Source organism: Hemitrygon akajei, chromosome 6, assembly GCF_048418815.1.
Source record: "Hemitrygon akajei chromosome 6, sHemAka1.3, whole genome shotgun sequence".
NCBI lineage: Eukaryota > Metazoa > Chordata > Chondrichthyes > Myliobatiformes > Dasyatidae > Hemitrygon > Hemitrygon akajei.
In genome coordinates, this window is record NC_133129.1 from 69,693,371 (window position 1) to 69,719,050 (window position 25,680).

The 25,680-nt window shown below is 41.6% G+C and overlaps 1 protein-coding gene across 1 annotated transcript in view; it reads right to left on the reverse strand.

Annotated features, from left to right (window-relative positions):
* The window catches only part of susd1 (sushi domain containing 1), a 109,574-nt gene that overhangs the window by 70,440 nt on the left and 13,454 nt on the right, over positions 1-25,680 (reverse strand). The window contains exons 5-8 of the mRNA XM_073048600.1: positions 23,049-23,228; positions 18,028-18,207; positions 14,609-14,788; positions 7,416-7,595 (exon numbers count right to left, since the gene is read on the reverse strand). Of these exons, the coding sequence (XP_072904701.1) occupies positions 7,416-7,595; positions 14,609-14,788; positions 18,028-18,207; positions 23,049-23,228 (720 nt within the window). The remainder of the gene's footprint in view (positions 1-7,415; positions 7,596-14,608; positions 14,789-18,027; positions 18,208-23,048; positions 23,229-25,680) is intronic.

Genomic DNA, 25,680 nt, shown 5'->3' on the forward strand with positions numbered 1-25,680 from the left:
GTTCACTACAGTTTATGCTTGCATAGTGCCATATTGTTCTGACAAAGGTCTCTAGCATAAAATCTCTTCTTTCCACAGATGCTGCCTGACCCACTGAGCTTTTCCAGTATTTTATGTTTTTCTTTCAGATTTTCAACATCTGCAGTCTTTTTCAGACATCCACACTGAAGGCCATGTGTATAAACTTCTCCTTTAGCACATCCAAACAATGAATTCAGCTTAAAAACAAATCAGCCCAGTCCAAAAGAATCCCACAGCCAGAGCTTGACACTGAATTATGGAAAAGTTATTGGAAAAATTAATTCCATGGTGTTACGTTCTGAAACTTTGAGTTTACTTTTAGCGAGGCACACACGTATCACATGGTAGCGTGATGACATGTGCAATTAACGTATTTTACATATAATCCTTAGTTATCTAAATGAACAAGAAAACTTAATTAAATATATATACAAGATTACTCAAATATTATTGAAATATTAAATACACAAAATTCCTCCCTCAATAAACTCATTCAAGATAGAATGTATCTGATGCACCATCAATAACTCTCTGAGACGTGAGACGAGATATCGGCTTTTATTGACTGGAAGAAAGAACAAACAGCAATTGACCACCATGCTACATCCTGGAGACTGAGAGGCAGGGCTCAGGCCCCAATCGCCTTTATACCGGGGTCAGTGGGAGGAGCCACAGGAGCAGTCAGCAGGGGGCGTGTCCAGACAGGTATATGTAGTTCACCACAGTATCTCAGCTATGTACACAGTAGATTATATAATTCAACTACTGCATACAGACAATTACAACATAGTAGATTTTTAAATGGTCCCATTCATACCTAAAGATTTAATCACTTTGGAGGATTCCTTACTCTTGTGGGTTATCATCCTTCCTGACAATGGGGATCACTCTTTGTGACAGGTGTGACTTCTGGCTGTGGAACAATCTCAGGTCTGGGGCCTTCTCCATGGTGGTTGTAGGAGTTGACTCTGAGACTGCAGAAAATGGTTCTGACAGCTGTGGACACATTTTTCTTCTTTACGCTTTCTGGATCTACTTTGATCCCTTTCTTTCTCTTTCTTACATTCCTTCTCTCCATCTCTTTCCTCCTTTTTCTTCTTCTCGTCTGTGCATCTTGATCCTGGGAAGAACCATTTAGTTCCCTGGACTATTCTCTTATTAATTCTTCTATTGTTCCCTTTACGATCCGATCTCTCCTCTTGGTTTCTGCATCTACAACATCATCAGATGAATCCTCCGTTTTCATACCTCCATTGACACCTTTCTTTTTGGCTTTCCATTCATCCAAATGCATCTACTTTTACGAGCAGCTGTTTGTCTCTCAAAGTTCATGCAGTAACCTTAATTCACGCAGAGTAGATTCAGGTTCTTTATACTCACAAAAGCCAAATGCTTGCAACTTTCCAAAACTCCTCGAGCTCTCTTTCACCTTACAACCAAGCCACATTTTGCAAGTAATTGCCTGATCAAAATATCAGAAGGTTTCTCAGATATTTTGCCTACAAAAACTGTTGAAGTCAGACCACCACTTTCATCACTTTCATGATTCCTCTGAGCAGCGTGGCCTTTCCTTGGCCCAATATGCTTGCCAATCAGAGCACAGGGGTTGGCATCAACAACTGTTTGTCCTCTGTCCTGCAACAATTAATGACATTAGCATGAAGACAGTTGTGGCTTCATCCAGTAACTTTCCTAATTTGCTTTCATGATGGATGGATCTCCAATCATTCTGTAGTTGTCTCAGCCAATCATGTCCCCCACAAAGCTAGACCTTCTGTTTTTACCACATACAAGATCAATGGGGCTAGTTGGTTGTTGTATTTCACCGTGACCAATGTTATTCCCACAGGAGTTGTCTTTTCTGCAATATAAGTCCTTAGTTTGATATCTGCTGGCTTCGGTTCAGTATCTTTGAGATGCCGTTCGCAGTCATTTTGTGAAATAACTGAAACAGCTGAGCCAGTGTCCAATTCCATTTTAGTTAATTTGTCGTTCACTTCTGCTGTCCCTTGTTAGTTTTCACATTGTAAATTTCAAGGTGTCATTCTCGTCGTGATCAGATTTTTCATCAGCAACATGGAGGTTAGTGCTCTTTTAGAAATGCAACTTGAACTTTTCTTTTTCTCTTCCCTGTGCAGTCCATTTATTTTGGTCGGCCCAGCATACTCTTTGTATGTGACATACTGGGCTGCATTTTCTGCAAGTTTCACCTTTAAATCTACATTTATTTGGTGTATCTGAGCCATTGTAAGTTTCCACAAACTAAGTTATCTTTTAGCCCATCCGTAAGCCTACTACCGAACTGACAATGATCAGACAATGTTTGTAATTCAGCCACGTATGCTGAATTGGACTCCCCTTCCTTTTGATTCTGCTTATGGGACCTAAAGTGTTCTGAAATCACCAATTGCTTTGGTTCTAAATGCTCCTACATTACCTTGACAATGGCAGCCAAGCTCATTTCTGAAGGTTTGGTTGGAGCAGTTAAACTTCGAAGCAAACTGTATGCCTTTAAAACTAATGCCCTTAGCAAAATTGGCACCCACTTCTCGTTGGCTATTTCATTTGCTTCAAAATTCTGTTCCAACAGATCAATACACATGAGCCAATTACCCGTCGTGTAATCAAACTTGTCAATCTTTCCAATGTAGCCAGTCATTTCCGATTTTTAAAAATGATTATTATCATCTAATACTCACTCTTTATGAATGCTAAGGAGTGGAGCTGAGGACGGAAGAAAAACGGATTGAATGGCGGAGCAAACCTAATGGGTCAAATGGCCTAATTCTGCTGCTGTATCTCATGGTCTTTGCTTTTAGGTGAACTGTCAGTGTATCACATGGTAGTGTGGTGATGTACACAATTAATGCTTATTTACATATAATCTATAATTAATTATTTAAATGAACAAGAATGCTTAATCAAACAATATACATGTACATAAAAGATTATGTTACTGAAATATTAAAAACACAGCACATGGGTGTTGAAAATCTAAAAATACAAAGAAAGAAAAGCTGGAAACAGCTCAGATGAAGGATAGTTTTCTCTCAATGGTGACTCTGTTCTCACCTTCACCACTGTTGTGGGATGAATCAGCGTACAGGAGGGACATTGAAAGTTTGGCTGAGTGGTATTATAACAACGACCTCTCACTCAGTGTCAGCAAGACCAAAGAACTGAGGCTCATGAGCCGGTCCTCATCGGAGGATCAGCGGTGGAGAGGGTTAGCAACTTTAAAATCCTGGGTGTTACTATTTCAGGGAACCTGTCCTAGACTCAGCACATAAGTGCAATTGCAAAGGAAGCACAGCAGTGCCACAACTTCCTGAGGAGTCTGCAGAGATTCAGCATGACATCTAAAACTTTGACCAACTTCCATAGATATGCAGTGGAGAATACATTGACTGGTTGCACCACAGCCTGGTATGAATAGACCAATGCCTTTGAACAGTAAATCCTTCAAAAGGTAGTGGATTCAGCCCAGCATATCACAGTTAAAGCTCTGCCAACCATTGAGCACATCTCCATGAAACACTGTCATAGGAAAGCAGCCTCCATTTTCAGAGATTCTCACCACCCAGGCCATGCTCTTTTCTCACTGCTGCCATTAGCTAGAAGGTATAAGGGCCTCAGGATTTGCACCAACAGGTTCAAGAACAGTGACTACCCCTCAACCATCAGGCTTTTGAACAAAAGGGGATAACCACACACTCTTCCCATCCGTTGAGATGCTCCAACAACCAGTGAGCTCATTTGAAGAACTCTTTATCTTGTTATTTCATGTTCTCATTATTTATCGCTATTTATTTATATTTGCATTTGCACAGTTTGTTGTCTTCCGCACCCTATTTGATCTTCAATTGATACTGTTACAGTTATTATTCTATAGGTTTGCTGAGGATGCCCGCAGGAAAATGAATCTCAGGGTTGTATATAGACATGTATGCACCTTGATAATAAAATCTGCTTTGAGCTTTGAAGAGCTAGGCTTTAAGGAGCTATTTGGAGCAGAAGAGGTGGAGAGGTTTAGAAAGGAAATTTTAAAGTATAGAGCTGGTGTTGCATGCTGAAGTGAGAATGTACGTGAGGCTAAAATTGGTGGAATGTATAGATCTGACATTTTTTAAAATCTGTAACACAAATTTGCTCGGGTAAATACCTGTGTTAGCATTGCGGGTTCAGTGGCCAGCTGGATGAAAAGCACATCAATTTTACCATGGTTGATTACTAGAATATAGAACATAGAACAGTACAGCACAGGAACAGGCCATTCGGCCCACAATGTTGACCCGAAACAGCTAAAAAGCAAGTCAAACACTAATCCTTCCTACCTACACAATGTCCAGACCCCTCCTTCTTCCTCATATTCATCTGCCTATCTAAACGTCTCTTAAAAGCCTCTAAGGTATTTGCCTCTACCAGCAGCGTATTCCAGACGTCCACGACTCTCTGAGTAAAAACTTACCCCTCACATCCCCTTTGAACCTACCCCCTCTCACCTTCAATGCGTGTCCTCTGGTATTAGACATTTCAACCCTGGGAAAAAGATACTCTGTCCAATCTATCTACATGCCTCTCAAAATATTGTAAACCTCCGTCAGATCTCCCCTCAGCCTCCGACGCTCCACAGAAAACAACCCAGGTTTATCCAATGTCTGGTGATAGCTCATGCCCTCTAAACCAGGCAGCATCCTGGTAAATCTCTTCTGCACCCTCTCCAAAGCCTCAACATCCTTCCGATATTGGGGCGATCAGAACTGGATGCAATACTCCACATGTGGCCTAACCAGAGTTTTATGAAGTTGCAATATAACCTCCTGACTTTTGAACTCAATGCCTCGACTAATAAAAACAAGCATTCCATAAGCCTTCTTAACCACCTTTTGACCTGTGTAGACACTTTTGAGAAGAAACCGCCCTTAACAGTGTACTGTCTCCTCGCATTTGTCATACTGAGATGCAACACCTCACATTTATCTGGGTTAAACACCATCTGCCATTTCTCTGCCCTTATCCGCAACTGATCTACATCATGCTGTACTCTTTGCTAGTCTTCTACACTATCCACAACTCCTCCATTCTTGGTATCTTCCACAAATTTACCAACCCACCTATCTATATTTTCATTCAGGCCATGTATATGCATCACAAACAGCAGAGGTCCCAGCACAGATTCCTGTGGAACACCACTAATCACAGACCTCCAGCTCGAATAAATCCCGGCAACAACTGCCCACTGCCTTCCGTGCACAAGCCATTTCTGAATCCAAACAGCAAACTTGCCGCAGATCCCATGCATCTTAATCTTCTGGATTCGCCTCCCGTGAGGGACTTGGTCAAACGCCTTTCTAAAGTCCATGTAGACAACATCCACTGCCCTACCCTCATCTCGTCAACTTGTCAAAAATCTCATTCAATTTGGTAAGGCACGACATGCCATGCACAAAGTTATGCTGGCTCTCCCTAATTAGACCATGGGCTTCCAAATGCTCATATGTCCTATCCAGAAGAATTTTCTCCAGCAATTTCCCTACAACTGACATGAGACTGACATGAGGTGTATAGTTCCCAGGATTTTCCCTTGTTCACTTCTTAAATAGAGGTACAACATTAGCTAATTGTCAGTCCTCCAGAACCTCGCCTGTGACTTGAGTGGACACAAAGATACTGGTCTAGAGCCCAGCCATCTCATCTTTTGCCTCCTTCAATAACCTGGGATAACTCCCATCAGGCCCTGGGTACTTATCCACCTTAATACTCCTTAGGAGGCCCAATTCTTCCTCCTCCTTGACCTCTAAATGCCTTAACATATTTATACAGTCAGCACTGATCTCCTGGTTCTTCATACCCTTTAAATACTGAAGCAAAGTACTCATTAAGTACCACACTCACATTATCTGCATCCAGGCAAATGCTTCCCCCTCCTTATCCTTCAGTGTTCCCATCCTCTCCCCATTTATCCTCTTTTTTCTTGATGCATGTATAGAATGCCTTTGGATTCACCTCAATCCTTCTCACTAAGGACTTTTCATGGCCTCTCCTGCCTTTCCTAATTCCCTTCTCCAGTTCTTTTCTGGTTCCTTTATTCTCCTCATGTGTTTCATTTGATCCAAACTTCTGAAGCTTAACATACTTTTTCTTTTTCTTCTTGACTAAATTCATCACATCTCTGGATATCCAAGGTTCTCTTATCTTTCCATCACTGTCCTCCCTTCTAACAGGAACAAAGCTTTCCTTTTCTCTGTGCAATTGATCTTTAAGGACGCTCCCTGTGACTGATGTGGACTTGCCTAATTAACACTTCTTAGTTCCTGTCTAATGCCCTTGTAATTTGCCCTACTCCAATTTAAAACTCTCCCACAAGGACCATACTTATCCATACCTATAGCTATCCTGAAAGTTAAGGAGTTGTGGACACTGTTCCCTAACAGCTCACCCACCGAAAGACCAGTCACCTGGCCAGGCTCATTAACTAACTCCAGGCCCAGAATGGCCTCTCCTCTTGTAGGATAGTCCATATATTGATTGAAGAAACCTTCCTGGATACACTCAATAAATTCAGCCCCATCTAAACCCTTTACACTAAGAAGGTCCCAGTTTATATTAGGGAAGTCGAAATCCCCCATGGCAACAACCCTATTATTTTTACACATTTCCTTAATCTGATTACATATCTGTTCCTCAGTGTCCCGGGGGTAATTAGGAGGTCTATAGTACAATTCCATCAGTGTAATTATGCCCTTCCAGTTCCTGAGTTCCACCAATGGACTCAGTGCCTGAACCCTCCATTATGTTTCCCTGAGTGCAGCTGTGATATTGTCTCTGATTAGAACAATAACCCCCCCCCCCCATACCTTTTACCTCCTCTTCAAAATCCTGGTACATTAATCACCCATTCCTGCCCCTCTCTCAACCAAGTTTCAGTAATGGCCACAACATCACAGTTCCATGTACTGATCCATGCTCGTAAGCTCATCACCCTTACCCATAATATCCCCAGCATTAAAATATACACACTTCAAACTGTCTGGCCCACCATACTTGTTATTTTGATTTTGCCTATCAGTACTTTCCCTGACTACCTTCCTGTTCTATCCTTCACTTACTGACCTGGTGCTCTGGTTTCCAGACCCCTGCAAAACTAGTTTAAACTCCTCCCGAGAGGCATCAGCCAATTCAGGTGCAACCCCTCCCTCTTGTACAGGTCACCCCCTTCCCCAGAAAAGGTTCCAATGATCCAAGAACTTGAAACCCTGTCCCCTGCACCATACCCACTGCCATCCATGTGATCACCCCATGGTACAGGTAGTAACCCGGAGATTACTGTAGAAACAATGTGCATACAACAATCCTGACAATCCTGTTCCTCTTTAGCATGACATCATTGTTACCTGAACAATTGAAGTGTGCTCCTTCCCACTGACCCGTCTCGGAACAAATCATTGTGCCATTTCCTCCTTCTCTCACAAAACCAGTCCTGCAACAGTATTGGACTTCAGTTCCGTAAGTCGTCTCTCTGACACGTGGTGACCACGCATTTGGTATGGGTGCCGGTGTTCCACAATCAACAGCTAAAAAAAAAGATCAGACCATTTAGAGACACTAATGTGTAATTATAAATTAGAACAAGAGTGATGTGGAGGTTTTCACACTGGAAGAAAAGCTGGGTTAAATTTCAAGTGCGTTAATTCTTGGTAAATCATTTGAAAACAGTCTCAAATTACCTTGACTTGTGAAGGACTCACCTTCACATACAAAATTCTGAGGAAATCAGCAGGCCAGCAGCATCTCTGGAAAAGAGCATAGTCAACGTTTCAAGCCAAGACCCTTCAGCAGGGCTGGAGAACAGAAAAAGCCCTTCACATTTCAAGTTTGGACCTACCCACTGACCCTAGGCCGAGCAAACTGCAGTGGTATCTCTCTCACCCCCATGTGGCCGAGTAGACACTGCACCATCACTCTACTTCCACAGCGGAGTTCTCCAGTGGGTATTGCACTGCGTTCTGTAGCACAGATGCTGAGATGCAGCAAGTTAGGAGTTGTTTAAAAACAAGTAACAGTAGTGGTGAACCTCTGCAAAATGAAACACAAATTGGAACGGCCACACCAGTAACACACACACCTACATAGCGTCATGCGAACCTTTGATTGAAACACTGGAGGCACGTTGATGCCACGTGAGCACCTGAGCCCTTCAAGGACTCCATCAGGCGATGCCAACTCAGGGCCACCCATGTTGGAACCGCTGTGGAGGAGATGCCAGACGAAGATAGATCCAACCTCGGCTCCCGAATGAACAGGTTCACGTCTGCCCCTCCCAGCCCATACTTCGTCCTGAATCAAGCCAACTTTTCAGTATATACTGGCTAGGCCATCACCCAGAACAAAAAGCCCCGCATTCACAATGCCCAGAGTCCGCCGAGTTTGAAAAGTGTACTAGACTCCACAAGCAACAAATACTTTCTAAATCGTCTCCTATGACGCTATCACTAATTGGTCAAATTAATGCTATTAAAATGATAGTTCTACCGAAGTTCTTATATACATTTCAAGCTGTCCCTTCCTTTGTTCCTAACCTGTTTTTTGACAGAATAGACGCTAAAATTTCATCCTGTGTTTGGAATAATAAAAATCCTAGATTGAGTAAACCTTTATTGCAGAAATTAAAAAAGGATGGTGGTATGGCTTTGCCAAATCTTAGAATGTACTACTGGGCAATTAATATTCAATATTACCTTTTGGATTCATTATTCAGACATCCATGACTGTCCTTCAGGGGTGGATTTGGAGAAGAACTCGGTAAAGGGGTATTCTTTGACCTCTTTACTGGGAGCTCCTCTTCCTTTTTTGCTTTCTAAGATTGGTAGACAAGACCTCAATCCCATTAGTAAACATACATTAAGAATTTGGTTTCAGTTTTGCAGATTTTTTGAGTTAAATAATTTTGTTCTTTCTAGTAAAATGCATCTTAACTATTTTTTTTAAACCATCAATTTTAGAGCAGACTTTTTTAATTTGGAAAACCAAAGGAATAATAACTTTTTTAGATTTGTTTATAAGGGATTGTTTAATGTCTTTCACTCAGTTAGCGGATAAATATGGCTTATCTAATGCACACTTTTTAAAATATTTACAAATTAGGAATTTTTTACGTATTTTGCTTCCAAGTTACCCCTCTGCTTATCCACCTGATATGATAGATATCCTTTTTCAGGTTAAACCACTTCAAAAAGGACCGATAGCTACAATTTATAAATGGTTATTGAATTTACAAATGGTATCTAATGATAAAATTAAAGGTGCTTGGGAGTTGGAATTTGAAGAATTACTTTCAGGTAATGAATGGAGTAAAATTTTTCATTTGGTAAAGACATCTTGTTCTTTTCTTGTCTTGTTTTTGTCTGGTGGATTTGGAGCTCCTTTCCGGGGAACACGCTAGACGGTAGCGCGATATTAATATGCAGCAGCCTCTCCGGACTCTGGATTGGGGATTACCAAATGTTACGTGGATTTTCTGGTGTAGTCTGTTTTGTCATATGCTTTTGCGATATCATTCTGGAGGAACATTGTCTCATTTTTTAACTGCATTGCATTTGTGGTTTCTAAATGACAATAATCTGAATCTGAATCTATTTGTGCCCATCATTCTTTGACACAGTTCAAGGTAGTGCATCGGGCACAAATGTCCTTTTTTTTTCCTTTTTGTTTTTGTTTGTAGAGAATAGTGGGGCTTTTTTCATATAAAAAATTCAAAAAGTCTTTTTTTTTCTTTTTATGAATTGGTACCAGGAGAATTAATTATCTTTTTCCTTATTATACATTCCATATCAGATTAATACTATGTATGATTTTGATAACGTTTATTTCACTTTCTGTATGTATTGTTATTGATATATATATTTGAGATGACTCTTCTTGCTTGTATATATGCTCTTTTTAAATCAATAAAAAAATTGATAAAGAAAGGATTTTTGGTGGAAACCTCAATTTACATGAGTACATCATACCATAACCTTTTTCCATCAATGGGTATAGGAGTTCCATGCAGCTGGTCTTGTGAAATTCAGTAGCAGATGAGGAAGCTGGTAAAAGCTGAATTTAGTTTCTTTGTTTTGGGAAGTAAAGGCGACAAATAATGTAACACAATCTAGCATACTGATAAATGTCCTGAATAAAACAGTAAGTTTTGTGAAATTGAAATTTTTTTTAATTCTGCAGATTGTTGAAATGAAAAATTGCTTGCAATAATCAGCAGATCAGACAGTGGCTGTGAGTGAGAAATGGGGTTAATGTTTTAGGTCAATCAGAGACAAAAAGTTAGAAAACTAGAATATTTCAAGTTGCAGACCCAAGGGACAGGCTGGAGAAAAAAGGGTATATACGTGTGTGTTAGTGTGGAAGACCAACAGAGAACAGTATAATTAGCTGATAGAAAATACTAGAAAGTACTGTGGGATCTGGTGATTTTTCTGATTCCCAGGTTCTATTAGGAGTCCAAAAATGAGTGAAAGTGTGTTGCTTCATGATTGTTTATTTTAAAGTTTAAACAAAGAAACAGATACAAAGCATATGAATCTAAGAGAATACAAGAAAACAAGATCAAAGATTGCAATTTTTACAAAGGCTGACACTTTTCTACCTGGACTAAGACAAATTTCTGAAGGAAGGAAGGACTAATTAAAAGTCACACAGGTGTCATGTGCTAACACTTAGCCAATGAAAAATACAAAGCAGATAAACCATGTAACTGCTATTCTGTTTTTTTGCCAGTAGGTGGAGACTAACCCCACATACTGTGAAAATATATGAGCTAAAAATATAAATTGTGTGTTATTAAAAACTACAATTTTAGTCTTGCATTAATTCAACTGATACCAAAAGCTTTAAAAAAACTGATTCCTACAGAGATGAAACCTCATTCTGAATAGCGAATCTGTCTGGAAAGGACTTGAATCACACACAAAAAAAATAAAAGAACAGGGCACAGCGAGAAATCATGTTGGAAATGTGAGACATAATCTGAAATAAAAGAGGATGCTAAAGATATCCAGCAGGTCAGGAAGGGTGTGTGGAGAGTGGTCAGATTTAAATGAGGAAATCCAGTTAGTCTCTTTCTTATGATAAGAAAAAGCTGGGGCAATATGCTCTCATATAAATTATAGTTTCCACCAAAGATCTGATGAGCATCACACAGGGCCTACATAAGAGTGTTGTGTCGCTTGCATGACCTCCCTGTCACTTTTGATGAGGCCAAAGACAGTGACGTGGAGATAGATGTGGGATAGAGAATTGAAGTTTTGGAGAGCTGGAAGCTCAGAGGTGTGCCCCAAGTGGTCACCCGATCTATGTTTAATGCAGGAGGGACCCCATGAGCACCAAACGCATAAAGAAAAGTGCAAGAGCACGGGTGCTTCACCAGGAAGCAGTGTTTGGATCCCTGGATGGTAGGGAAGGGAAAGGGGGAAGGTCAGACATTGCAGCTGGTGCAGTAGCCCAGGGACGTGAGTGTCAGTGGAGACAAAGAAAAGGAATCAGGAACTGTCTCTTCAGAATTCTGAGGGAGGGAAAGAAATGCCCGGTGAGAGTCAAAGTATGGAAATGTATTTACATTCCAAAGGGATTTATAAACACCCTGCAGCAAAGAGCTCTGGAATTCAGAGCTGCTACAAGCTGTCTGTGTTAAAACAGCGTAACCAGCAGATTTTCCAGATCGTTGGATGTTGTTAATCCCCCAATATATCTTAAATTCCCTTAATTCAGATGTAGTGAAGTAGTAATATAGAAAATTCTCCAGTGAATGTGCTGAGTTTCAAACCCCCACTTCCTCTTTAAGTCCACCAGAATCTCATTTCTCGTGCACTTTGGAAACTCAGCACGTTCACGGAAGAATTCTCTACATTACTATTTCACTACATCTGAAATAAGGGAATTTAAAACTTTAATAATATCCAATCATCTGGAAAATCTACTAGTCTGGCACAAAGTGTAGTGTGTCAGATTAATGGAGTTTTGTTGCACCTCATTGCTTGCCAAGGACTATGACTCCAGAAGCTTCATAAATGCTTTGCACAAATTATGTTCGAAGTTCAGCTCTTGTGGAAGTAAACATGTCAACCAACTTGCAAAAATAGTTCGGAGAGGACGTTATCAGTGACTGGAGGAGAGACTCTTGGAGGAAGTTTTTTTTTCGATTGAGTTGCTGGGCAGGGTGCTGGCTTATTGCCTCTTCTGAATAATAACATTTCCAGCAGAACTCCAAACCTGCAGTGAGACTTTTAACCAACCCCAGCCCACAGCAGAGTCATGTGACCATGCCTTGGTTGATAAAACCTACCCTTTAATAAAATATACTTTTGGGTAAATACAGGGATGAGGTGAGGGCATGGGTGAGATAGAAGAAAAGGTGGGAAGAGCAAAATCCCAAATGTATCCATACTCAGGATTTAATTTTCACAGAAAATTAGAGCATATTCTGGAGTTAGCGTACATAGCAAATATTAACTTCAGCAACCGATCTTTAGACCTGAATGAGGGTTGTAGATTAAATTTAAAATGCAGCCCTGGACAATAGTACCCTGAACTGTGGACACCAGTTAATTGAAAACCAGACAATGCTGATTAACACGAGGAAATCTGCAGATGCTGGAAATTCAAACAACAACACACACAAAATGCTGGTGGAACACAGCAGGCTAGGCACCATCTATAAGGAGAAGCACTGTCGACGTTTCGGGCCGAGACCCTTTGTCAGTTTCGGTTAGTCCTGACAAAGGGTCTCGGCCCGAAACGTCGACAGCACTTCTCCCTATGGATGCTGCTTAGCCTGCCGTGTTCAATGCTGATTAACGATCATTTTATGTGTTTGGAGTGTGGGTGTAAAGAAGGAGGTGTGAAAATTATATGTAATTCAAAGGAAGCACTGTAATTGCCCTGCTGACACCTTTACTCTTTAGCATATAAAATGTCATGTAATATTGGGTTGGAAGTTCTCTTCCTTCGAAAGTGTCTCATTTTGTTGAATAAAGCACTTCTATATTCACTAGCTTCAGTGTCTCGCTGTGACTTTGATCACGTTACAACACATACTTTTATTCAGATTTCAAAGGATTCTGAAGATCTGACTTTCAGATTCCGGACTGGGTCACTCGCACTGACCCTGTGCAGAGAAGACTGCCGAGTCATTTCCTCTCATGTGCCTGCAGCCAGTTGCAGCTGGGGACACCACTGTTCTCCCATAGCTTGTGTGCTCCATAGGGTTCTGTAACACTGGGGGGCAAGCCGCTGAGGAACCACTTAATCCAAGTAGTTTAAGGAGCTTTCTGGTTATCACAGGCTGCTCCTCGTAACCCCACCACCCCATCCCCGAAAATGACTCAGCATCTGAAACAGGCAAATATATATATATATATATATATATATATATATATATATATATATATATATGTCTGTGTGCAATCAACAGTTGTTTAAAATGCCTCTGCAAAAGAGGTCAAATTTGAAATCATTTACATGCACTTGCTATTGCCAAAGCAGGCCTGGTTATCATTTGAAGCCACCTGCAGAGGCGTGGTTAGACAGTTTTGGCAGTGAGTGTCACAGAGGATAAGCACACCAGGGATAAAGGAGAACGTGGTCAACAGACAACAGCAAGAGGTCTCCAGCAAGGTCCATCACACAGGTTCACTGTCAGTGAACTGCTTCACCAGCATCGTAAAAATTCCAAGTCAGCGTTCCTTCGCCCTTACTGAGTGAGGTCATTCTCGACAGGCCGCTGGTTCCTTCCGTGATTACCAAAGGCTCCTCATCAAACGAAGCCCCTCTGTAAGACAGCTGACGAGTCCATACCTGAAAATGTCTAACTGATGCCAAGTCACCATTGCCAGAATTTGTGAGGACCACATTCACATTATCTGCAGCGTGGAATCCGCTTTGCACATAGCCCCTTTGTTACCTGTTCGGACTGTGGCCCTGATGTTTCACATTTTTCCACAAAGACAACAGATTTCACTACATATGCCGGTGATACTAAACCTGATTCCAATTCTGACATTTTGTTTTCGCTGTTAGAACTGAATGGAGGGGCTTGCTAGGCCATTGCTGAGCTCATTACTGTGAGTCTACAGCCACCTAGTGGTCAGAATATGTAAAGCCAGTAGATTCTCTTCATGTGAGAATTAAACAGACCAGCTTTTACAACAACCCTTCCTCAACATCAGCAATACAAGCTTTATATTCTTTATTTTACATGCTTCTGCCATACCTGTCTAGACTACTTTGCCACTGTCCCATTACATTGACACGGTTTCTCACTGAGAATTTAATCAATTACAGGCAAGTTAGTTTGTTTCTAGTAATATTTCCACAACTTTCTTAAAAGTTAGTTTGGCTTAGCAATATACAATGCAGACTGGATTCATCTCCAAACCATATCATAATTTAATTTCTACAACTGGAGCATAAATATAGACACTTTCCCTTCAGAGGAGAGATGAGAAAAAATGGTCAAGTTTAGCAGTACTATATGAGCATTTAGGATCTCATTACTACAATCTGAGTTTAATTCTAAAACATTCAGAGTACTAACCTTCACACTGCAGCTTTGTGCCTTCCCACTGACCCTCAGCAGAACAGACTAATGTTGTGTTTCCTCTGACATACACGTATCCGGCCAGGCACGTATACTCTGTCTCACTGCCATAGGTTGTGTTTCTCGGTGGATATTGCAATGTGTTTTTTAAAGATGGGGGTGAGCCACAGTCAACAACTGAGGAGAAACAAAAAGAAATGACTTAGAGTCTATCGTTAGGGATTGGACATGGAATCTTGCTCTGGCATGTGCGAAATGAACGGCAGCTCCAAAGAGATTTCTGGAACTGTAGACAGCAGTTAAGTAATATTTCTAACTTTCAATAGAAAATAGCTGTTCATTTTCTATATCGGAGGCATATTGAGGTGATGTCTCTCATTTGCAGGACTTGAACTATTCCGTTTTCTTTTCCTCATTTTAGGATTTTTTTAAAAACTTTTGGCTAAATAATATTTGTGCAATTGTTAAACAGATTTATAAATTCCTGGTTTCCAGAGCAATAGCTAAATTGGTAATGACTGCAATAATAGCTCCACATTCATAGTCACCCTTCAATGCCCCTGTTTTTATTATTCTGGGCTCCTTACAAATTACATGTCACTGCCCCGTGATTTCTATTTCATGTCCACAGTGAATCTGAATGGTCAATAATTGATGGCCTAACACCTGCATTTGAAAAGCATTTTATTAGAACAAGATTTTTAATAGGGTGGCGTAGTTGAATAGTGGTTAGGGTAGCATTATTATAGAACCAGTGACCCAGGATCAACTCTGCTGCTGTCTGTAAGGAGTCTGGATGTCCTCCCCATGACTGCACAGATTCTCTCTGGGTGCTCAGCTTCTTTCCACATCCCAAAGACATACGGCCTAGTAGTTTAATTGGTCATGTGGGTGTAGTTAGGCAGCTTGGGCTTGTTTGGAGGGAGGGAGGAAGGAAGGAAGGAAGAGAGCGAGGGAGGGAGGGATGAAGGAAGGGAGGGAGGGAGAGAGAGGGAGGGAAGGAGGAAGGGAGGGAAGGTGGGAGGGAGAGTGAGAAAGGGGGAGGGAGAGAGGGAGTGAGGAAAGTTGGTTGGTTGGATGGATGGATAAAGAACAATACCTGGTTGGGTTTTTTCTGCCAGCATGGTGTTTTCTAATTGGAAAATATAATAATATCAAAGTAGATCTTTGGGGATGGATTTCCAGTTGAGTTAAAACTTAAAAAATTAATATGTATTCATTTTTGAGACAGCAATTTTTATCTGCCCCTAGTAATTTGTTTGATTAAAACCGGCAAATAATCTATAGATTAATCATTTTGAAAACAAGTTCAAATGAATTGACTAATTCCTGTCAGTACCAGGAACTTCCTGAACAAGCACATAATCCTGACAAATATCTGCATTCCTTCTGCCTGGCCACTTGCACATGCCCAAGTTAATTCTTTCTCCTGCTATAAATTCAATTGCCAAGTCCTCTTCTCACTTCCATATTCCAAGAAACCTCTAAAGCCTGACCAATGCTGTTGCTACTTGTCCCACTATCTGTCTTTGAGGTTCAGTGTGCGATAACTCTCCTGTAAAGTGCCTAGGGATATTTTGCAACGTTAAAGGCACTTTTTAAAAGAAGGTATTTCAGTTTGTATATAAAGCCACATTCAGCATGTTTTGATTTTATATTCAAGAGTTCACTCACAAAGTGAAATTACATATTCTATAGTGGATTTGAGGGAAGATATTAAGAGGGTAGATGAGAGTATCTTTCTGCTGGCTGGGGAATGTAGACCAGGAACCTAATGACATTGGTCTTTACAACTACTCAGCTTATTTCCAATATTAACTACATTCTAAAAGAGACAGTGGATGTGGAACAACTGAGAGGTCCTTCATGAGAATGAAAGGTAGTATATAAATGCAAACATTTCACTCAATAGGAAGTACAGGATCGAATACATCCAGGGACACAAGCCAATACAAATGGGTATTTTAGCTAATTTAGTCATAAATAGCCTCCAAGAGAACCATAACCTGGTTGCAGGGTTTGCAAGCTTGTGTGCCTCAATGAACCAGAGAGCGATGTTGGCTGGAGTCAGGACTTTATGCTTTGGCTCTTGGTAGGGTCACCCATGCCAAACAGGTCAAAGGGTAGAGGCCAGACTAAGAGTGGTCCACTGGTCCTCCAGGTTTGGGGGCTCAGCTCTGGGCTAATGACCCTGGCTGGCCAAACAAATTTGTGACGGAAACAGCAATGAAGAATCCTTCTACATCTGAGTGTGACGGTATTCCTGAGTCTCCACCTGGGACTCGCATGGCTGACAGTAGTGACAACCAAGAGGAAGCTACGAAGGAAGCCCTGAACACTGCCAGCGACTGAGGAGCTTCATTGCTGCCCTAAACACCAGTGGTAGTCAGTAAGTACTGTAAATCATAAAAAGACAAAATGCACTGGGCTTCATTTCAACGAAAACAGCACTCAAAACCAGAGAGGCTTGGTCTGGCCACACTGGAAGTACTGTGCAACATTCCTGTCTCAACGTATAAAGCAAGATTTCAAAGTATGAGAGAAGGTGGAAAAATGTTTATGGATATAATACCAGCCTCTCAAGGGTACAGCTACTAAGAAAAGATTACCATTATTTGAATAAAGTAAGACTAACTTGGGTCTTTATAGAGGCCTCTAAAAATAATTTGTGGTTCCATTGAGAAGACAGAGAGGAGAGGGCATGGAAGATCAAAACCAGAAGCCACAAAATAATCATTAACATATCCAGAGATCTAAAGAGATACTTTCAGAGTGGGGGGAATACGGAACTCATTACTGTCAGCAGTCGAGGCAAAAGCAGACGCATTTATATCTTCATATATTTTTTATATTTTTTATAATATTCACATACAACATTAAAAGGGTTAGGTTAGGCAAATGTGAAGAAGGAATCTACTTATGTATATATTGGGATACAGCATGGAAAAGGTCCCTCTGGACCTTCGTGCCATGTGGCCCAGCTAACCCCCGATTTAATCCTAACCTAATCAATTTATAATGACCAATTAACCTACCAACTGGTAACCCTTTGGAATTAGTGGAAGGATATAGAGTGAAATCCTGTAAGCTATGTAGGAATGAGCTCACACCGGGGAGACCGTGCACTGCTTGGGTTGAAAGGATGGCATCTGTGAGGTAGAACCTACTCAACAACCACTTAGCCTGAAGGTTAAAAGAAACTGAGGATGCTGGAAATCTGAAATAAAAACGAAAAACGTTGCAAGCAGCCAGGCAGCGTTTGTGGTGAGGGAAAAAGAGTTAACGATTCTACAGAGTGAAAAGGTGAAAGAAAACTAATGAAGAAATAAAACCTCACAAACATGGGGTACATGCTGGATGCTGTCTTCCTGTTATTTTAGTTTGAATTTCATTTAGAAATGTTCTGGAGTCCCCACCTTGACAATTCATGCTTGGTCCTTCCCACAAACCCCGGGCAGAGCAGACTAATGTTGAGTTTCCTCTCACGTGATCGAAGCCAGGCAGACACTGGTACACCACTGTGCTTCCATAGGTAGTGTTTGGTGGTGGGTTCTTCAGTGTGTTTGCTATAGCTGGGGGTGAGCCACAGTCAACAGCTGAGGAGACAGAAAAAGATTCGAGTTAAGATCATTTAACTGTCTGAAATTAAAGCACTATTACTGACAATTAGGCCTGGTATCTTGGCCATATCTTCTCTCAACATTAAAGGTGAGCATTCAGCCCACTGAGTTTATATGCTAGCCCTCAGAACAAATTTTATGAATCTTAATCTCCCATTCATTTCATAGAGTCTTAAGGCATGTGAAAAACCCTTCATCCCACTGAGTACACAGTGACAATCAAGCACTCTGTAACCTATTCTGTCCCACCTTCCACCCACCATTTCTCATGTCACCCACCATTTCTCATGTCACCCACCTGATGGTTAACTTTCCATGACCAATTAATCCCAACATCTTTGGGTTGTGAGAGGAAACTGGAGCACACTGGAGGAAACTCACAGTAGCGTAGTGGTTAGGCGCATCGATGTTATGCCTCTGGGCATCGGAGTTCAGAGTTCAATTCCAGCGTCCTCTCTAAGGAGTCTGGATGTCTTCCCTGAGGAACACATGGGTTTCCTCCGGGTGCTCCGGTTTCTTCCCACAGTCCACAGACATACCAGTTAGTAGGTTAGTTGCTCATTGTAAATTGTCCCGTGATTAGTCTAGGGCTTGAAGGGCCAGAAGGGCCTGTTCTGCACTGAATCTCTAAATCAAATAAGATAAATCCCCACACAAACAGGTTTGAACAATAGAGATGACAGGTGTTACCATCTGCAGGAAATAAACAAACTACTGAGGAGACTGCGGTCCTTTAACATCTGCCGGACGATGCTGAGGATGTTCTATGAGTCTGTGGTGGCCAGTGCTATCGTGTTTGCTGTTGTGTGCTGGGGCAGCAGGCTGAGGGTAGCAGACACCAACAGAATCGACAAACTCATTCGTAAGGCCAGTGATGTTGTGGGGGTGGAACTGGACTCTCTGACGGTGGTGTCTGAAAAGAGGATGCTGTCCAAGTTGCATGCCATCTTGGACAATGTCTCCCATCCACTCCATAACGTACTGGTTAGGCACAGGAGTACATTCAGCCAGAGACTCATTCCACCGAGATGTAACACTGAGCGTCATAGGAAGTCATTCCTACCTGTGGCCATCAAACTTTACAACTCCTCCCTCAGAGTGTCAGACACCTTGAGCCAATGGACTTGGCATTATTAACTTATTATTATTTAATTATTTATGGTTTTATATTGCCATATTTCTACACTATTCTTGGTTGGTGTGGCTGTAACAAAACCCAGTTACCCTCAGGATCAATAAAGTATGTCTGTCTGTCTGTCTGTCTGTCTGTCTGTCAGTCAGTCAGTCAGTCTGTCTGTCTGTCTGTACTGGTGGAGCTCAGTGAGTCGAGCAGTAGCAGTGGGAAGAAAGGAATTGGATGTCTCTGGCCAAGATTGCACTGGCACCCAGCGAATGGGTTTTATCAGCTCAAAGTTCCTCCAGCAGGTCAGCAGGTTGCTGGAACTACCAGAGAGCAGTTCTACTCTGGTGCTGTCTCCAATTAATCCAGCAGGAAATCTGAGAGAGTCTCCTGGTTAGAGAGAAGAGGCACTGTAGCCCTCTCTCTCACAGGGAGAGGAAAATACCAGAGATGTACTTCAGGGAAAAACAGAAATCTGAAATGAGCTAAGTTGTAAAAAGGATATGAGATGAGGAAGAGTTGGGGAGAGATTGTGGGAAGCAGAAACACCAGAGATGGCTGGCTTGAATGGGCTATTTCTGGGCTGTAACTTCTGTATAATAGTTAAATGAGTTTTACACCAGAACAAATAGTTCGATACGCTGTGAAGTACCATTCCCTTCACATCTGGGTCTTCTTGAACACTTTTTACCCCTCTGAAATGGCCAAAAGGCAGTTTCATTTAAACACTGCCTCTTAGAAACTGAATCCTCCAGTTTACATTACACCATCTGAACTTGCTCCCTGGACATTATGTGGGATCTCCTCTAGTTCTGAGTCTTAGAGATGATTGAAGGGGGAGAGAAAAATCACAGACAAATCAATTTGTACAAGGAGTTAGCACACCAGGTTTTTGTAAAGTGGGAAGGGTGAATTTAATGGTCACCCAGGGCACTGTGTGACTGTAAGGCGGGCTGGAGTTACAGGCAGGGTGGGATATAGTCGCCTTTCTTTATTTATTTCATAATCTGTTTCTTTATTTGTTTGTTTGTTTGTTTGTTTTGTTTTATTTAGAGCTACAGTGGGGAATAGGTCCTTCTGACACTTCGAGCCATGCCGCCAGCAACCCCCGGTTTAACGCCTAGCCTATCCACAGGACAAGTTACAATGATCAATTAACCTACTATCCGATGTGTCTGTGGACAGTGGGAGAAAACCCATGCGTTCCACGCGGAGGACGTTCAGACTCCTTACAGGTGACGCCGGAACTGAACTCTGAACCGCAGTACCATTGTGCTAAGCGCTACGCCACGGTGGCGTTACGTCTGGGATGTTTGTCAAAGAAACAGTTCGGGTCACGGCACGGGAAGGAACTTATTGCTGTTATCTGGAAACTATTGGGAAATTTCCAGTGTGCGGGTGTGTAGCACCTAACGTAACATCCCTTTTCAAAGATCACACCTCCAAAAACATAGATGCTGATTTGACAACACTATCAGGTCTTGCACTGCTACATGAAGCCATAATCTCAGAGGCAAGAGTGGCACTAACTGACGACTGGCATGTGCCATGTAAATATATCACAGATAGTCTATGATAGCACTGTGGAACCGCTTTCCAATTCACCCCAACCATGTTCTTTGGTCACAACCCTGCAAGTTTTCATTTTAGTATATAGCTAAGTCCCTTTCAGGCAGCTCTGATCAAAATGTTCAACCTAAAAATTGTTCCTTATGTTCCATCTGGTTCTTTTGCTAATTACTCTTTATCAGCGACCTCCTGGCAGTGAATCATGATGTTCCAAATTGTGCACTCAGCAACCTGGCTGATGAAGGCAAGCATGCCAAACAGTAGAGAGGAGAGTTGTGATTCCTGGGTGTTTCTCTGGTTGGCAATCAGTGGTGAGCCGTGTGCCGTAGGGTTCGGTGCTGGGCCCGCAACTGTATACGTTAACAATCTGGAAGAGGGAACCAAGTGGAGTGTACCTAAGATTGCCGATCACACTAAATTGAGTGGGAAAACAAATTGTTCAGAGGATACGGAGGGTCTGCAGAGAGATATAGATAGGTTAACTGAGTGGACAAGGGTCTGGTAGATGGAGCACAATGTTAGTAAATGCAAGGTCATCCACTTTGGAAGGAAAAATAGCAGATCAGATTATTATTTAAATGATAAAAGACTACATCATGCTGCTGTGCAGAGGGACTTGGGAGTGCTTGTGTGTGAATCACAAAAGGTTGGTTTGCAGGTGCAGCAGGCTACCAAGAAGGCAAATGGAACGATGGCCTTCATACCTAGAGGGATTGAATTTAAGATCAAAGAGGTTATGCTGCGACTGTACAGGGTACCGGTGAGGCCACACCTGGAGTACTGTGTGCAGTTACAGTCTCCTTACTTGAGGAAGGATGTACTGGCTTTGGAGGTGGTGCAGAGAATGTTCACCAGGTTGATTCCAGAGGTGAGGGGGTTAGACTATGGGAAGAGATTGAGTCACCTGGGACTGTAGTCGCTGGAATTCAGAAGGATGAGAGGAAATTATAGAAACATATAAAATTATGAAAGGGATAGATAAGATAGAGGCAAGAAAGTTGTTTCCACTGGTAGGTGAGACTGGAAATAGGGGACATCATTTCAAGATTGGGGGAGTAAATTTAGGATGGAGATGAGGAGGAACTGCTTTTCCCAAAGAGTGGTGAATCTGTGGAATTCTCTGTCCAATGAAGCAGTGGAGGCTACCTCAGCAAATATATTTAAGACAAGGTTGGATAGATTTTTGCATAGTAGGGGAATTAAGGGTTATGGGGAAATGGCAGGTAGGTGGAGATGAGTCCATGGTCAGATCAGCCATGATCTTATTGAATGGTGAAGCAGGTTCGACGGGCCAAATGGTCTACTCCTGCTCCTATTTCCTATGTTCCTATGTTAGTGTGCAAATAGGACTATCTTGAATGGACTTCTTGGTCAGAATGAATGTGTTAGGCCAAAGGGGGAAAGACACATGACTAATCGGATTGCTTCTCTAGCAACTGGCATGGACCCACTGGGCTCTATGGCCTCTTTCTGAATTGTTTTACATATAACAGTAGAATACTGAGGGAGAGACACACTATTGGATGTGCCCAGCTGTAGGTGCAACATTAAACCTGTCTCACTTCCTAGGGGGGCTTAAAAGATCCCAAAAAAAGGGGAAAGTGTATGACTGATGATTTGGTTAATATTTATCCATTAATCCACATTACTGTAGCTAAAGGTGTAATCACATTGTTACAATTTTTCCCATAGAACAACTTCACAGTGCCTTCAGTGTACTGGGGGACTGTAGAAATGAAATACATGTATGTGTTTCCCTCCTAATTTTCTTTTTGTTCTTCCTCTCAAAATGAGGCGAATTAAGCTCTTCATGATCTCACTTTAAGGACTCATTATCTCATGTTCTCATTATTTGTTGCTATTTATTTATATTTGCATTTGCACCATTTGTTGTCTTCTGCACCCTGGTTGATCTTTCCGTGATCCTGCTGGAAGAAAATGAATCTCAGGGTTGTACATGATGACATATATGTACTTTGAAAATAAAATTCACTTTGAAACTTTTAATCTTTAATTTATGGAAGTTTGACTCGAGTGGAAAGACTAGTTGAGAGCTAACTCAGACTTGCTGGGATCTTTCCTTTCACCTTAGCTAGAACTTCATGTAGCGACATTCTCGAGAACTGACCTTCACATTCCAGGTTTGGTCCCTCCCACTGTCCGCTGGCAGAGCAGACTAATGTGCCATTTCCTCTCACACGCACATAGCCAGCCAGACACTGGTACTCCACTGTGCTGCCATAGGTCACGTTGCCCAGTGAGTATCGCACTACATTCCGTAACTCTGGGGGTGAGCCACAGTTAACAGCTGAGGAGACACAAAATGCAAAAGACTACTTTAGTCTCTGTGTTTCAAGTTAATTTAAATTCTGTGTTTTTATTCCTTCTTTGCAGTCGCACTTATAATGTATCCAATAGAGTAAAAAACTGATAATCTGAATAGTTCATTATTTCATAAGACCATAACTTATAGGAGTAGAATTAGGCCATTTGGCCCATAGATTCTGCTCCATCATTTCATCATGGCTGATCCAATTTTCCACTCAGCCCCAGTCTCCTGCCTTCTTCCCCCTCCCCACCCGTATCCCTTCATTCCCTGACCAACCAAGAATCTATCAACCTCTGCCCTAAATATACATAAAGACTTGGCCTCCACGCTGCCTGTGGCAAAGAATTCCATAAATTCACCACCCTCTGTCTAAAGAAATTCCTCCTTATCTCCATTCTAAATGGATGTCTCTCTATTCTGAAGCTATATTCTCTGGTCTTAGACCCTCCCATCATAGGAAACCTCCTTTCCACGTCCACTCTATTGAGGTCTTTCACCATTGGATAGGTTTCAATGAGGTTTCACCTCATTCATCTGAATTCTAGTGAATACAGGCCTAGAGCCATCAAACACTCTTCATATGACAAGCCTTTCAATCCTGGAATCACATTCAAGAACCTCCTTTGAACCATCTCTGGTTTCAGCACATCCTCTTGGGATAGGAGGCCCAAACCTCCTCACAATACTCCAAGTGAGGCCTCACCAGAACTTTATAAAGTTTCAACATTACATCTTTGCTTTTATATTCTGGTCCACTTGAAATGAATGCTAACATTGTATTTGCCTTCAACCTGCAAATTAGCCTTTAGGAAATTCCGCACAAGGGCTCCCAAGTCTCCTTGTGTCTCGGTTTTTGGATTTTCTCTCAATTTAGAAAATAATCAGCCCTTTCTGTTCTTCTACTAGAAGTGCATGACCATACACTTCCTGACACTGTATCCCATCTGCAATTTCTTTGCCCATTCTCCTAATCTCTTTAAGTCCTTCTGTAGCCTTTCTACTTCCTCAAAACTACCTGCCCCTCCAGCTATCTTCTTATCATCTGCAAACTTTACAACAAAGCCATCAGCTCCATCTTCCAAATCATTGACATATAACGTAAAAAGAATCAGCCCCACACAGACCTTGTGGAACACCACTAGTCATCAGCAGCCAGCCAGAAAAGGCTCCCTTTATTCCCACTCTTTGCCTCCTGCCAATCAGCCACTGCTTTCTCCTTGCTAGAATCTTTCCAATAGTACCACAGGCTCGTAGCTTGTTAAGCAGCCTCATGTGTGGCACCTTGTCAAACGTCTTCTGAAAATCCAAGTACACAACATCAACTGATTTTCCTTTGTCTATCCTGCTTGTTACTTTTTCAAAGGATTCCAACAGATTTGTCAGGCAAAACTTTCCCCTGTGGAAATCATGCTGACTATGGCCTATTTTATCATGTACCTTCAAGTACCTTGAGACCTCGACCTTAATAATCAACTCCAACATCTTCCCAACCACTGAGGTCAGACTAACTGGCCTATAATTTCCTTTCTTCTGCCTCTCTCTCTTCTTGAAGAGTGGAGTGACCCTTGCAATTTTCCAGTCTTCCAGAGTCATTCCAGGATCTAGTGATTCTTGAAAGATCATTACTAATGTCTCCACGATCTCTTCAGCCACCTCTTTCAGAACTGTGGGGTATAAACCATCTGGTCCAGGTGACTTATCTACCCTCAGACCTTTCAGTTTGCCAAGAATTTTCTCTCTAGTTATGGTAACTTCACTGACTTCTGGGCCCTGACTCTCTGGAACTTCCACCATACTGCTAGTGTTTTCCACAGTGAAGACTGATACAAAATACTTATTCAGTTCATCCACTATTTCATTATCCTTCATTACTACTCTCCAGCAACATTTTCCAGTGGTCTGATATCTACTCTTGCCTCTCTTTTACACTATATGTATCTGAAGAAACTTCTTGTATCTTCTTTAATATTACTGGCTAGCTTACTTTCATATTCCATTTTTACCTTCTTAATGACTTTTTTAGTTACCTTCTGTTGGTTTTCAAAAGCTTCCCAACCCTCTAACTTCCCACTAATTTTTGCTCTATTATATGCCCCCTCTTTGACTTTTACGTCAGCTTTGACTTCTCTTGTTAGTCATGGTTGTGTCATCTTTCCTTTAGAATACTTCTTCCTCTATGGGATGTATACAGGTGTGTCCTGTTCCTGAATTGCTTCCAGAAATTCCAGCCTTTGTTGCTCTGCCATCATTCTACCAGTGTTCCTTTCCAATCAATTCTGGACAGCTCTTCTCTCATGCCTCTGTAATTTTCTTTACTTCTCTGTAATACTGACACATCTGACTTTACCTCCTCCTCAAATTTCACTGTGAATTTGATCATATTATGATCTATTTCCCCTAAGGGTACTTTTACCTTAAACTCTCTAATTAA